The sequence below is a fragment of the Podarcis liolepis genome (genome assembly GCF_965112155.1).
Source record: "Podarcis liolepis genome assembly, chromosome: 5".
NCBI classification, from domain to species: Eukaryota; Metazoa; Chordata; class Lepidosauria; order Squamata; family Lacertidae; genus Podarcis; species Podarcis liolepis.
In genome coordinates this window covers 88,369,345-88,384,680 of record NC_139556.1, presented here as the reverse complement: position 1 = coordinate 88,384,680, position 15,336 = coordinate 88,369,345, and the positions used below count along the sequence as shown (strand labels likewise).

At 44.9% G+C, this 15,336-nt stretch overlaps 1 protein-coding gene across 2 annotated transcripts in view; it reads left to right on the top strand.

Annotated features, from left to right (window-relative positions):
* The window catches only part of PLD1 (phospholipase D1), a 130,186-nt gene extending 116,393 nt beyond the window's left edge, over positions 1 to 13,793 (top strand). For both annotated transcript variants that reach the window (XM_083503968.1, XM_083503967.1), the window contains exons 21-26: positions 1,504 to 1,617; positions 3,022 to 3,071; positions 5,480 to 5,614; positions 11,143 to 11,296; positions 11,838 to 11,952; positions 12,915 to 13,793. In XM_083503968.1, coding sequence (XP_083360094.1) covers positions 1,504 to 1,617; positions 3,022 to 3,071; positions 5,480 to 5,614; positions 11,143 to 11,296; positions 11,838 to 11,952; positions 12,915 to 13,139 — 793 coding nt within the window. In that variant the 3' untranslated portion in view covers positions 13,140 to 13,793. The remainder of the gene's footprint in view (positions 1 to 1,503; positions 1,618 to 3,021; positions 3,072 to 5,479; positions 5,615 to 11,142; positions 11,297 to 11,837; positions 11,953 to 12,914) is intronic.
* The last annotated feature ends 1,543 nt before the right edge of the window (positions 13,794 to 15,336 follow it).

Below are 15,336 nucleotides of genomic sequence, written 5' to 3'. Positions count from 1 at the left end.
ACTGCATTTTAAAGCTCTGGGTTTGTTGGTTTGTTTTGCTCTGGTGCTTCCTCCGTGAAAACCTGCTCTTTAAAGCTCCGTCGGAACAAACAGTATTCTGTGGAAAACCTAAATTCATGGTTACTTCGGTGGAGCGCTAAAGAGCAGTTTTTTGCAGGGAAAGCTCTGGGGCGAAACGACGACGACGACTCGGAGCTTTTAAGTGCAGACCTGGGGCAAAATGTAAGCGTGGATAAGCCCTTCGCTGGCTATATGCCTGGCAGACAAATTCACAAAGGAAAAGGCTAGGAATGGCTACTAGTCACGATGGCTGTAGGCTACCTCAGAGGCTGCTTGCCTCTGCATACCAGCTGCTTGGGAACACAAGTGGGAGAGGGCCATTTTCCCTCATGCTCTGCTTGCAGTCTTTTCACAGTGGGTAGCAGGGATGCTGGACTAGATAAATCTTTGATCTGACCCAGCAGGGCTTTTCTAACATTCTTACAATGTGTTCCTGCCCCAGTCCCTTGCCAGTGCTGTGGGGATATGTTCACTGTTCACACTGGAGAGCCAGTGTGGTGTAGTGGTTAAGAGTGGTGGACTCGTAATCTGGTGAACCAGGTTCGCTTCCCTGCTCCTCCACATGCAGCTGCTGGGTGACCTTGGGCCAGTCACACTTCTCTGAAGTCTCTCAGCCCCACTCACCTCACAGGGTGTTTGTTGTGGGGGAGGAAGGGAAAGGAGATTGTTAGCTGCTTTGAGACTCCTTAGGGCAGTGATATCAAATCACTGATATCAAGGGGGATATCAAATCCAAAATCTTCTTCTTCCATGTTTTCTCCTTATCTTTTTTTTTGGGGGGGGGAGGAGCAGTATCACTGAACTATAGAGGCCAGAATTTTGGAAGGTCATATCCAAGAGCAATATGATAGATCATTACCTAACACCAGTGTTGGCAAACAGATACAGTGGTGCCTCGCAAGACGAAATTAATCCGTTCTGCGAGTCTCTTCGTCTTGCGGTTTTTTCGTCTTGCGAAGCACGGCTATTAGCGGCTTAGCGGCTATTAACGGCTTAGCGGCTTTAAGAAAAAGGAAACAAACTCGCAAGAACTCGCAAGACGTTTCGTCTTGCGAAGCAAGCCCATAGGTAAATTCATCTTGCGGAACGACTCAAAAAACGGAAAACTTTTTCGTCTAGCGAGTTTTTCATCTTGCGAGGCATTCGTCTTGCGGGGCACCACTGTATGGGGGTAAACCAGCTTTTAAATAAAATCTCAGGCTGACTTAAGAACTTCTGCAGCCTCTTGTTATCATGATAATTTCAATTATATTATCTTACATATTTTGGGTCCCCCCCTTTGTATTTAACAGGCTCATCAATGGCTATTTAAATTGGTTAACTGCTTTAATAAAAGGAAGAACTTCTGCGTTTCATAAATCACACCACTATTTGGAGTTTCAGGGTTTCTTGTTCTGGGACTGAGGCAAGGTTGGTTCACCTTTTCTTGTGTTTTCTCTCCAGGGAAAACAAACGGTACCGAGTCTACGTAGTCATCCCACTGCTGCCAGGATTTGAGGGCGATATTTCAACAGGAGGAGGAAATGCACTGCAGGCAATCATGCACTTTAACTACAGGTATCTTGGGTTGTTCTGACTTCCCCAAATTATTTGTTTTCAGCAATACGCTGTGGTGTGTTAGTGAAGGGAATCTAGGCAGCGCACAGCTGAGGTCAGCATCGGTCTTCTGTGGAGTCTCTCAGGCAAAGGGGTAAAAGGGGATCTGTGATTCAGGCTTTGCCCCAGGATCCAAAGACCTGACGCACGGAAGACCTTGTGCACCAGCTTGCACTCTGCAGGATAACAGTGTAATTAAAAAAAGGTAAATGATAACATGTAAAGGGGTAGGAGATGTTGGGGCCACCGGACAGAGCTGGAGGAACAAAGTTGGAGACTTGGATGGTATCCAGTGCCCTCGTTCCAATCCACACCCTCTCCAAATCTGCTCCAGGGGTGGGTGAGGGGCATTGTGGAAAACCCAGAGCAGATTTAGCCGGTATGGAGGAGTAGGAGAGAGGAGAGAGAAAAGTTCTGTCTTGCAAGCATGAATTCTTGCAGTAATGCAAAGAAGGACTTAGCATCACTGTGGAAACCAGCCCTTGGATTTATAAACAGAAGCTTGGAGGGAGTGTGTTTGGTGTAGAAGGGTATTTTATAGTCAGTTGCCAAAGCATGCTGAATAGTTTTCAACCATTCCTCTCCTCAGAGGCCTCCGTCAGAGGCACGAAGGGCCAAGTGTTTCCTCTTGCCAGTTCAAATGAATATGTGTTATTGCACATTTCTGTCAAATAGCCAGCAGAGGGAGCACAGGCTTTTTTGTGTTGGGCCTTGCTACGAAAACCTCACAGGGCACATTTGTGCATTGGCTTTTTAATTAAGCTTTCACCTTCTATTTCCTAGTATCTTGCTTATAGACAACAGGCTGCGAAAGCAAGAGACCACAGTTAGGTGCCGTTTTCCCCAAACGTCATTTTCCTTTTTTAAAAAGTTGCTCGGTAGGCCTGATTCGTGCACCATGACTTGGCAGATGTGCCATGGCTCCCTCTGAGCCAGGCCTGCGACATGCAGCCATGTTGTCAGAGTGACTCATGTGTATGATCCACTCCCTGGCGGGCCCATGGATCACTTAAATCATCCCGTGTCTGGAAATGGTGTTGGGTGACTGATTGCTTCTGGCTTCCGACACATGTGGTGATTTAGGAGCATAAGACAATGCCTTATCCCAGATCAGATAAATCTAGCCCAGTGTTGTCTATTCTGACTGATAGTTGCTCTCCAGGATCCCAAGAAGGGATCACTAGCCCTGCAACTTTTTGCCTTCCTTATGTTGTTTTGTGTTTCCCTTTGGAATCAATAGTGTTGCTTGACACCACCTCCCTGCTTTATATATGAACGTATCTGTTGATTTTAATTAGCCCCATCCTTGTCACCCATTCACATACCGCTGCTTTGTGAGTTTAATCATGGCCTTAATTCTTCCAGGACCATGTGCAGAGGAGATAATTCTATCCTGGGACAGCTGAAAGCAGAGAGTAAGTGCTTTGCTTGGCTCTGTGCGCACTGCACACTGTTGGGCCTCGAGGATACTAAAGTTTGATTGATACGCCATAAAGCACCTGTTAGCTGGCATAATTGCAGGATGGTAAAACCAGTAGATGGTTGGATGGTGTTCTTGAAGCTACTAGCATGAGTTTGATCAAACTGCGGGAGGCAGTGGAGGACAGAAGTGCCTGGCGTGCTCTGGTCCATGGGGTCATGAAGAGTCGGACACGACTAAACGACTAAACAACAACAACAAAACCAGTAGCATAGGAGGCCTCTGTTATGTCAAGGAGATCTTCAGAATGAAGGAAGCGAAGTAGCAAAACAACATCTGGGTGTCTGCTGAAAACAGAATAGAGCTGCAGTTCTTGGCATCCCTTTGGATGCAGCTGAAAATGAATTATTCCCTCCCACCCCCAGCATTTTACTTGATGATACTATGGTGAGCAGACTCCCTGGACTAGGTTATGTGATGGGTCGCTGTTAGGTAGAGTTGAGGGATGAATTCAGTTCAGTTCCCATTTTTAGTGAGAACCGGCACAAGGTGAAGGGGACGACAGAGGACGAGATGGTTGGACAGCGTTCTTGAAGCTACTAACATGAGTTTGACTAAGCTGCAGGAGGCAGCGGAAGATAGGAGTGCCTGGCATGCTCTGGTCCATGGGGTCACGAAGAGTCGGACACAACTATGCAACAATGTCATTTGCACTTCCCAGAATAATGCAGACACCAAAACGCAGCGACCCTTCGAAATCCACACTTCTCCAACCCAAAACATGTGTGCATCATGGGAAAGCATGCATTAAAATGCATACATTTGCAAAAAATGTGCATGTTTTGCAAAACTGTACAAAAATGTTTATAGTAGGAGAAATGCAAACTAAAATGCTGATGAATTTTTGGTAAGGACTTAAGTTAGAACAGAACAAAACAAATGCAAACTAATGTGGAAGTATGATGAACTAAGTTAAACAAAAATTGAGAGATTTTTCCACCCCTAGTGTCAGGTATGGGGTACATTGTGGGTTCTGTTTCGGGACAATTGAGTGAACAAACTCTGAACCATAATTATTTCTTGATTAATTTTGTCTTTGGTTTTCTGCTACCTATAAGGTACAATAAGGAAGCTACAGCTGTTAACTCATAAGTTGATCTGGTAAGGTGGTCAGTACTGCAACTATTCTCAAACTGCAGTAGCAGAGATGCTTCCTAAACTTATATTTGTGATATCTGACTCCTGGTTGGCTTCAAAAAAAGTGTACAGGCTGCCTCCTCGTCTTTCTCAGAGACATGATCAAGATCAGGCAGGGCCTGGAAAGTCCTGTGGAATTGTAGACGTTGTTGTTGTTCTTAAATTATATACAACACTTCATCCAAGAATCACCGGATGTTTTATAGTATAAACACACAAAAATATATAACATAATAACAAACAATACAATACCCCCCCCTTATTATTAAAGTAATCAGGAAGATAGAGTGACAAATTAGAACTATACCCAATGGTTATTCTAATGGGAAACTTAAGGGGGACAGTGTTCAGAATAGATAAAACCTTGCAAATGTGTTAGTGGTAGCCAGAATTATAATTGCCAAAAACGAGGCAGGTGGATTGGGGGAGACGGAGAGAGACAGAAGGTGCCATCTATAAAAGAATGGGAAAAAACAATCTGGCACAATATCTTAGTGTATTTTTTAAAAAATGCCCATATTGTACAAGAAGTATGGGAAGGAGCAGTTGATATGCAAAAAGCTTAATTGACAGCTTGGCAGACATTTATTATTGGAAGAGCAAAACAATGTATTCAAATATCAGTAAAGCTGTTTTGTAGGCAATTTAATTAAAGAGCAATTTGTGTATGTCTATCTGTCATCTGTCTATCATTATTCTATATCTATCATTATTATTTTTTATTTTTAAAAAAGTTGTCTATGAACCATACTAAGCTAGGAAAAGAAAAACTATCTGTATTGCCTGTCCAGGAATAAGAGTTGTCACACCAAACAAAGAAAGATGTTCATACGACAGTTTGCACCTATAGTATGCCTTAAGGGCTGGATCTAGACACATTAAAAAAAAAGTTTCAGAAAAACGCAATGTAAAGCTTATAATGGGAAATCACGTGCCGAAGGAGCAAACTCCTTAGCGCCACCTGGTGTCACAGTGTTGTAACGCATTTAAAACGCTTAAAAAAATACACTAATGTACTGTAGCTGAGCCCAAGGTGTCCCAATAAGAGTAATGACTACCTCTTAGTATTCTTACTATTCCTACCACTTCTGTGCAGCTACTATAGGTGGTTTATATGGTGCCGTTCGTTGTCCCACTGCCACACTTATTCCTAAAGCCTCTTTGTTTCCCTTCACTTTCCCACCACCTGCCACTGGCACTCTTCAGTTGGAGACCAATGGATTAATTACATTTCGTTCTGCGGACTCCGAAACCACGCCGAGCTGGAAGGGAAGCTTGTGACAGAATTGATCTACGTTCACAGCAAGCTGATGATTGTGGATGACAACACAGTCATCATTGGTAAGTGAGAAGCTTGTTAAATAAGAGTGTGTTGTTACAAAGCATTTTCAATTAAAACTCCTCTGCAGGTTTTTGGGTTTTTTCTAGGGTCTGTCCAATCCTAGGACTGGTGGTGCTGCTGCGCTGATTGCTCAGCTCAAAGTAGCATCCTTAAGCTGATACAGTGGTACCTTGGTTCCCAAACTTAATCCGTTCCAGAAGTCTGTTCCAAAACCAAAGCGTTCTAAAACCAAGGCGTACTTTCCCATAGAAAGTAATGCAAAATGGATTAAACCATTCCAGACTTTTAAAAACAACCCCTAAAACAGCAATTTAACATGGATTTTACTATCTAACGAGACCACTGATCCATAAAATGAAAGCAATAATCAATGTACTGTACTATAAAATAAATAAGACAGTATTGTAGATGATAAAAATATTTTTTTTTCCTTACGTGCACTGATGACAGTCATTGTTTGGATGTGGGGCTTTTATCCATTTCTGCAGTCACACAATCAATCAGTAGCTGAACTGGTTTCCACACAGTCGCAAAAACAAGTCGCAAAAACGAAGTCACAAGCCAGTCACAAATCAGTCCCATAAAATGAAGAACAAGTCACAGTAAAAAAAACCACAAAAAAGCCACGCAAACAAAAATTCAAAAAAGAGCAAAAACAAAAGCTCCAAATATCACCTCTGTGTTGCGTGGGTGCTTGGGACTCAACAGCCGACAGATTCGACAGGAAGCCTCTGATTAGCAGCGGGGGACTCAATTTACAAATAAAACACACTCAACAGGAAGTGGAACATGTTCAGCTTCCAAGGCAAAGTTCACAAACCAGAACACCCAGGTTTGCAGCGTTCTATTTCCAAGCTGTTCACAAACCAGGGTACCACTGTATTAGCATCAGGAGAAAGTATATTTCTCCCCAAAATGCAACATAAATCGTGACGAGCAAATGATACAGATCAGCTATGGGGCACTGGAAGTCAAAGACTGAAGGAGCAAGCTGTGAGGGAAACTTGAGTTAAAGGGAATGAGTCAGTACAGATTCAGATGTTTGCAGATGTCCAGGAAGCAGCTGACCAGACCCAGGGATGTTCAGTCCTTCTGGGAGCAAATGAAGGCATGAAGAAATGATCTGAAGAAACTGCAGTGAGATAGAATGCTTTGCTGACACTTTTCAGGCTCTCTCATGCAGATTGCAAGATTGAGGGTCCCTGATGCTAAACTCTAGGCCCAAAGGAGGATCAACTCCTTTTTTCTTTAATAAAAAAAAATCCAGGTAAATGATGTAAGACTTTTGCAAAGGGCACCCAGGCTCAGTCACCTCTATCAACCTGTAAGCAAACCCCGCTAGACATTCGCCCTCTTGCATTTCTCCTTGTGCTGCAGCTTTGACAAAAGCACACCAGGCACAAAAGGAACGGCAACTTTTAAGCGAGACTCCCCTGGCTTGATTATTGCACTCGGTGCAGTTTGGCATAACTGGGAGGAAATGATGCCCAAATCACCGACAGGAAAGAAATTTGCCCTTCTCTGCGACGGTCTTCTGCGGGGAACTGGGCCCATCTGGCGTGTCTCAAACTTGGGATCTGCCTTGAAACTTTGGCGACTTGTCATCTGCTCTTCAAAGTACAGAACATGCTGTGAAATTTGGATGCTTTACGCTGACATGTGTGCTCCATCGGCTCCTTTTCCAAGGGATTTGGGGAGGGAGGAGGGGGATGTGTTGACAACAAGGCAGTCATCTTCCTGCTTATCTTCTCTCCTGCTAGTGGTTGCAGAGGGCAGACTTTACTCATTCTCTTCCTTGATTTCAGAATAGGAAGTAGACACAGCCTTGTTTAGGTTGCCTTCCAAGAAAGCTGTTGCATCAGTAGGAGCCTTGTGTACGGTAGACATTTTGCCTAAGAATCCAAAACTGCAAAAATCATGGTGCTGCTATTTCCTGTCCCCAGAGTGTCGCAGTCCTGTCTACGGGCGATTGAAGTCCCATCTGAAGACGTCGGGACCGGGGGCAGGATGGTGGGGTGGGAGCAGGAATGCGAGTCCAGAAGCCAAGGGGTCCGAGGGTCAGGAAACACGGAGTCACGAAGTCAAGGGTCCGAGGGTCAAGAAGCAAGGAGTCAAGGAGCCAAGGTCCGAGGATCAGGAAGCAAGGAGCCAAACGCAGCAAGGCAGGAAATGTGTTGCTGTGGCAAAGAGCTGAAGCAAAATGCTGACCTTATATCCCTTCCCAGCTCTTGCCACCAGGTGCAGTGAGTTACCAAGCGGCCTCACCTGTGCGGCTGCGCCTTGCCTCTCCAGAACAAACTTAGGAAGGCCCCAGTCCTGCGAAGTCCTACTGGTCACAGGGCCTGGCACACACTCCTGACACAGAGTAGTTTGCTTATTGTATTACTTAAATGTTTCTCGATTTTAATGAAAACTACCCAGAGTGATTTGCAGCACATTCACACAACATCAATGAGAACACCTGGATACTTGTAAACAAATCATCCACTGAAGCAAAGGAAGGCACACCTCTGGAAGGTATTTCTTACATGGCTGTCATTAAGTGGAGCTGAAAAGGCTTCCCTCAAAGAAAAGTTTTTGAGTAATGATAAAGAGAAAGCTGGGACGTGGATGGCCCTGTGGTGTAAACCACTGAGCCTTGGGCTTGCCGATTGGAAGGTCGGCGGTTCGAATCCCTGCGACGGGGTGAGCTCCCATTGTTTAGTCCCAGCGACTGCCAACCTAACAGTTCGAAAGCATGCCAAAGTGCAAGTAGATAAATAGGTACCACTCTGGCAGGAAGGTAAACAGTGTTTCCGTGCACTGCTCTGGTTCACCAGAAGCAGCTTAGTCATGCTGGCCACATGACCCGGAAAAGCTGTCTGCAGACAAACATTGGCTTGTTCGGCCAGTAAAGCGAGATGAGCACTGCAACCCTAGAGTCGTTAGCGACTGGACTTAACTGTCAGTGGTCCTTTACCTTTACCTTTAAAGAGAAGGCTAAAGTCTTTGGGGGGGAAAGTCTCATCGTGGAGGTGGGTTTCATGGATTTTTTGCCTTAAAACACCATAATTTCCTAATCTAGCAATGCTGTGTAAGCCAAGGAGGTGAATGAGGCTAAAATATTGGAGCAGGTAACCAAGGCTGAGTCAGAACCAAACTAGACTTTGCACAGGAGACACACACACGGTTCAGTTATTTTAATTAAAAACATCCACACAAAAAAACCTTGGATTTGATCAGTGACATAGTGATATGACAGGAATGGTTTGGAGACTGGGGCAAAGCTTTGAACCTTTTTTCCTCTGAGTGTATTTTGTTCAAAATCTCTACTTTTCCACCTGCAGGGAAAATATGTTTTGGCTTTTCCTCTGTGGATTTTTTTTAAAAAAACCATATAGCTGAAGGGAGGGTTCAATTTTTAGTATGAAAATGGGCAGAGTGTTAACCTGCACCTCCCCTTTCTGATTGCAGCCTTCTGTGTCTTGTTAGTTATTTTTAAAAGGCCTGGAAATAGTTTCTTTCCAGGGCCCCTGCATATCTCTGTTTTATTGTGCATTCATGATGTTTTGTGTTTGAGATGCTATCAGGGCAGTCATACGTGACACGTTTTCAATCCTGTTTGTGTCTGCAAACGTTTTGGGGCAGGAATCCTTGCTTTGTTTCCAATTGGTGCGTATCCTGTCTATATGCTTCTCAGATGAAGCAAACACTACTTCCTTGTCCCTGGGATGGATGAATAGATCCCTGTGACACTGGGCTGCTGGCCTCACAAAAAGCAGCAACACTGACAGCTACCACAACATTTCCCATGTTCCGCCTTAGGCAAAAAATTTTTCTACGTAGCAGACATTTCGGTCTTACAGTGTAGTTGCATTGCTCTGCAGAAACAGCTTAGAGCTGCTGGAGAAATTAAGCTCCAGACTTCTTTCTTCTTCATTTGGATTGAGAATTGTTTAACCTCTCATATGCTGGAGTTTATGAAGCATGTGGTATGTCTTCCTCTCTTTCCTGCCCTTCTTCTTCTCCCCACTGTGTCATTGGCTGTTTTTTATGGGGTTTTGATTCTTTATACTAGGAGCTGCCTTTGACATCAAGGCTGCCTTAATAGATCTTCATGTCCAGAGCCCCTGTTGCTCCAATTGTGGATAATGTTCACAAGGCATTTATACTGGTTGCCTTCAGAGTTTGCACAAATCAGCAGAGGTAATTCAGCCTCCACTGCTCTGTTGCCTGCTGGTGTAAGGAAGAGTTTTCAGCTGGTTGGAGAACTTATGTGGCCCCATGGATAGTTTTAATAAAAGCTGAAGGTAGCGCAATGGAGGCATTGTTGCACATCAAAACAGATTTTGCAGGTATTCGTAGATCTTTGGTTGGTAAAAAGATGTCTGGAGACCAGGAATGAGACACAGCATATAGAAGGGGGTCTTGGGTGACCACTTACATAAAAAGAGGTGTTTTTAAAGAAACAGTTACCAATTTGCATAAGCTCATATACACATGCACATTTAGCAACGATTATTGTAATTTCCACGGGACACGGGTGGCACTGTGGGTTAAACCACTGAGCCTCTTGGGCTTGCTGATTAGAAGGTCGGTGGTTCAAATCCCCGCGATGGGGTGAGCGCCCATTGTTCGGTCCCAGCTCCTGTCCACCTAGCAGTTCGAAAGCACGTCAAAGTGCAAGTAGATAAATAGGTACCGCCCTGGCTGGAAGGTAAATGGCGTTTCCGTGCGCTGCACCGATTTCACCAGAAGCGGCTTAGTCATGCTGGCCACATGACCCGGAAGCTGTACGCCAACTCCCTCGGCCAATAAAGCGAGATGAGCTCCACAACCCCAGAGTCAGCCATGACTGGACCTAATGGTCAGGGGTTCCTTTACCTTTACCTTATTTCACTATGCATCTTGCTGTAGTGAAGAAGACTATGGCCAGGTGACCTGTGTGTCTACTGGTGATGGGTGGCTTCAGGTTCCCTGCCGCTCTTCCTTTTTGGGGATTCTTTTAAACTGCACTAGGACCAGATGGAGGACTCTCCTCTGTAAATTAGGATCCACATCACAACCCGCGTTGCAACCTTTGTAGGTTTCAAAACAGTGTTTCCTAAAAAGGCCTGTTTTTTTGGACTACAACACCCATCATCCCTAGCTAGCAGGACCAGGGGTCAGGGATGATGGGAATTGTAGTCCAAAACAGCTGGAGACCCAAGTTTGGGAAACATTGTTTTAAAAGAAACCCTTTTGCAAGCGCTTCCATGCCTGTCTCTTGACAACCACAAAGAGGGGTAACTTATTGCCAGTGCTTATCCTATTCTCAATCCAACAACAAATATGTTCTGTGAAGACGAAAAATCCGACAGATGCAGCGCTGGGATATAAATTGAATTATTATTATCATAGGTTTCGTAATCTGTGCTGCAGCGCAATCTGAAATATGAGCGTCCTTTGGTTAATTGCCACGTGGTCCTTTTGAGCCACTTTAAAGCATTAACTTACACAAACCATGTTTCTGTGTTTCTTCCTTTCTCCCTCCCAATGTCTTCCATAGGCTCTGCTAACATCAATGACCGCAGTATGCTGGGCAAGAGAGACAGCGAAATGGCCGTCATCGTGCAGGATACAGACACCCTTCCTTCAGTGATGGACGGAGAAGACTACAAAGCGGGGCGGTTTGCTCAGTCTCTCCGCCTTCAGTGTTTCAGGTACCACCGCAGCCCAAAGCTGCTTTGCTAAAAGTAGGGCAGCAACCCAACTTAAGAAGGAAAAAATAAATTGTTTCCTAATAGGAGGTTTGGAGTGCAATCCTATCCATGTTTGCCCAGTAGTAAGTACATACAGGTTCTGCTTACCAAACACAATGAATTCCCAGAAGATCATTCATTAAACAACTGTTCACTTAAAAAGTCCACAATTTCCATTGATTCCTATGGGAACATTTCTAATCTGTGATTTGTTCAGTCTCTCCCCGCTGTCCCTCCATGGTTTCTTCCTGAAATGGCTGCAGCCAACTAGCAAAAGAGAGACAAAGGAAAAACTGATTTGTCCATCTCTCCCTACATGATTTCTGCCCAAAAATGGTTGCCGCTGACCAGCAAAGCACAAATAAGTAAGGAAGTGGGCAAACTCCATCTGTTTGGATATCTGAATCAGGTGTCGTGTGGTGAGGTTTGGGCATAATTCTTTATGTCTCCAATAGTGTATAATTCCCATACCCTTCTTTTTTCATCTTTCCCCAATTCTCAGAGTTGTCCTTGGCAATTCAACAGACCCTAATGATATCCAGGATCCTGTTTGCGACAAATTCTTCAAGGAAGTGTGGGTTGCAACGGCTGCACGCAACGCCACTATATATGATAAGGTGATATATTTACTCTTGCGTTCCACTCTTCCTTCGTGAAAGTTATGAAGGAGAATAGAGAGTGCCCTCGCTTTGTGGGTGGGGCATTTAAAGGAGGGGCAATTCTTCTAGAACCTTCCACAAGATACTCTGAGCAGCAGGGAGGGGCAGAGTAACCGCTTTTGGGGCATTGAGCCCCAAGAAGCTGGGCTCTGTACCCTTATCTGCTGTTAGATTTAGTAGAGTTTGGTAGTTTTCAGTTTAGTCTGGAAAATAGTTGCAGAAACCCAGGGGTACATTTCAGGTTTTCCTCTGTAGTGGAATGGGTGAGTAACTTAAAATCAGTCAAAATGTGTGTATGAACTTTAACATGGGTTCCCCCAAAGAATCTTGGGAACTGTAGTTTGATGTGAGTCCTAGAAGGGGGGAGAAATGCAATTCAGTTCACATTAAAAGGCTAGCATACATAATTGCGCTTTCCAAAGAATATGTGAACCAAACACAGCTATCCTTTGAAATTTGTACTTCTCTGAATTGTGCAGCTCAGTTCTCCAGCCAAGAAGCATGTACAGAAGTACACATACTTGGATAAAGTATGCATAAAAAGGCTTATGTTTGTGAAAATAGCATACAAAATGCATTGCATTGGGGGAAACGGCTTTGCAAAAATGTATATATTAAGCAAAACATGTATATTAGGAGAAAACCATACTAAATGCTGAGTTATTTTATGAGGTGAGGGGAAACATTTGCAAACTGAAATGTAAATATGGAGAACTGAACATATGTTTGGGAAAATGAGAAAAACCAAAGCTGACAGATTTCGGTTGTCTGTTTGAGATCCCTAGCCCTTGGCACAGACCTGCAGTTCCGTGGGGAGAGGTGGTGCCCATTAAGCCCCTTGAATAAGTCTCTGGTGTAGATGGGATTTTGGAAAGACTTCTGTGCTCACATTCCTTTTCTTCATCCATCTCTTGAATTAGGTTTTCCGAAGCCTTCCCAATGACGAAGTAACTAGCTTGGCCAAGTTACGGGAGTACATCACTAAGCCGAAGCTCGCTTGCGAAAATCCTGCCAAAGCAGCAGAAGAACTCAAAAAGATCCATGGTTTTTTAGTTCAATTCCCCTTTGGTTTCCTGCAAGAAGAGAATTTGCTTCCCTCCGTCGGGACAAAAGAATCAATGGTGCCCATGGAGACTTGGACATAAGGATCCAGCATATGTTGGATTTAAGAAAGCAAAAAGCAAAAACAGGGTTCTCTGGAGATCTGCTGAATCGATTGTGGTTGCATGGGAATCTTTTTGCCAAGTCCGCACCGATCCAAAAGTGCCTTTTGGTGGAAGAGCTTCAGAGAAAACAACAGTGTAGCAGGGCAAAACGTCGAAAGCAACCGATAACTGATGAGTTCTGCTCACGGATAAAAGAGGACTTGCAATTAAGCAACCCAGGAAGGAAGGGAATTGCAAGCCACTTTCTTGAAAGACCACAAGTCACATTGCAAGACGCCACTTATTCCATGCATGCTTGCTCTGCTTGGCCGATGGCCTCAAAGGGAATTCAGAAACTCATTGCCATAAAGAACTGGGAGAAAGCGCCTGTTCGTCCCACCTGTCTTTTACACTGGAGAATGTTTGGCAACCACTTGCCACAACAATAACTAAGGCCACCACTTCCAAGGAAGTACCTCTTGCACTAGGCAAAGTGAATTTGCACCCATGTGTCTGTCATGAGCTGTGCACAGAACACGGAGTTATTTGCTGCGAATATGCATGTACTGTCAATGTAATTATTACACCCGTGGTGGATTGTGGGCTATAGCAGTTGGTTAAATCTTTGGCCCTAGGCTACCTAGCTAGAATTTATTTCTTTTTCTTTAGACTCCTGTTTTTTGTGGGGCGGGGAGAGTATTCTGTAAATTGACTGCTGAGAAAACACTGCACGCTGCCACTTTGGGTCATGACTGTGATCACTGTCTGTCTGTTGACACTCAGCTCTTCAGTGCTGTGTTTACAGCAAGAAAATGCTTCTAGTTTTGGAATGTTTGCATGCGTCCCATTACATCAGTATGGGCTGGAACATTCGGAGGCAACGCTCAGTCTTAGTTCCCACTGTTTAATGCACTGGTTTGCATAAAAGTGCTTTTGACGCTGTGGATCGCCAGGGTGCACAGTCCCCCAGCAGCAACGGTGCTGGCAATGAAGGGTCAACACCAAGTGTGAGAGCCCGTGTGGTGTAGTGGTTAAGAGTGGTAGACTCATAATCTGGTGAACCGGGTTCGCTTCCCCGCCCCTCCACATGCAGCTGCTGGGTGACATTGGGCTAGTCACACTCCTTTGAAGTCTCTCAGCCCCACTCACCTCACAGAGTGTTTGTTGTGGGGGACGAAGGGCAAAGGAGATTGTTAGCCGCTTTGAGACTCCTTAAAGGTAAAGGGACCCCTGACCATTAGGTCCAGTCGTGACCAACTCTGGGGTTGCGGCGCTCATCTCTCTTTATTGGCCGAGGGAGCCAGCATACAGCTTCCGAGTCATGTGGCCATCATGACTAAGCCGCTTCTGGTGAACCAGAGCAGCACATGGAAACGCCGTTTACCTTCCCACCAGAGCGGTACCTATTTATCTACTTGCACTTGACGTGCTTTTGAACTGCTAGGTTGGCAGGAGCAGGGACTGAGCAACAGGAGCTCACCCCGTCGTGGGGATTCGAACCACTGATCTTCTGATCGAGAAGTCCTAGGCTCTGTGGTTTAACCCACAGCACCACCCACGTCCCTTGAGACTCCTTAGGGTAGTGATAAAGCGGGATATCAAGTCTAAACTCTTCTTCAAGTTCTTGGTTATCCATTGTGCTGCATAACGTCATTTAAGTCGTGCCCTTGTTAGCAAAGCACCTGCGGTATGGATCCCCTTCTTCCCGGTGCGATGGCTTCCTGGGGCACAGCCAGTCACCATGGGATACAAAGGTATTTTGGGCTGCAGCAACAGGAGACTTGACAGATGCTGCAGCTAGTGCCCAAGGAAGACTGCTCCCTTGTCCAGACAAGGCCCCAAAGCCTGAGCGGTAGTATTTATTACCTGGAAAGCTGTCTGCAAACTCTGGCTTCCTCAGCCTGAAGCAAGATGAGCGCCGCGCCCCATAGTCGCCTTTGATTGGACTTAACCGTCCGGGGGTCCTTTACCTTTACCTTATTTATTTAAGGCCACCATCAGTAAAGGAGACTGTGATTCGGCAGTCACAGGGAATTCTGATTTGAGATATGCAGCCACCTGCTAGGGGGAATTAGATAAATGATGTTGCACTGTATCCTTTAGCTGTAGAAGATTATGACAGGGTTTTTTATATATATATAGACTCCCACCTGAAACATAACTGGCACCTCCATCTTCATTTCAAGCACCTTGTTGT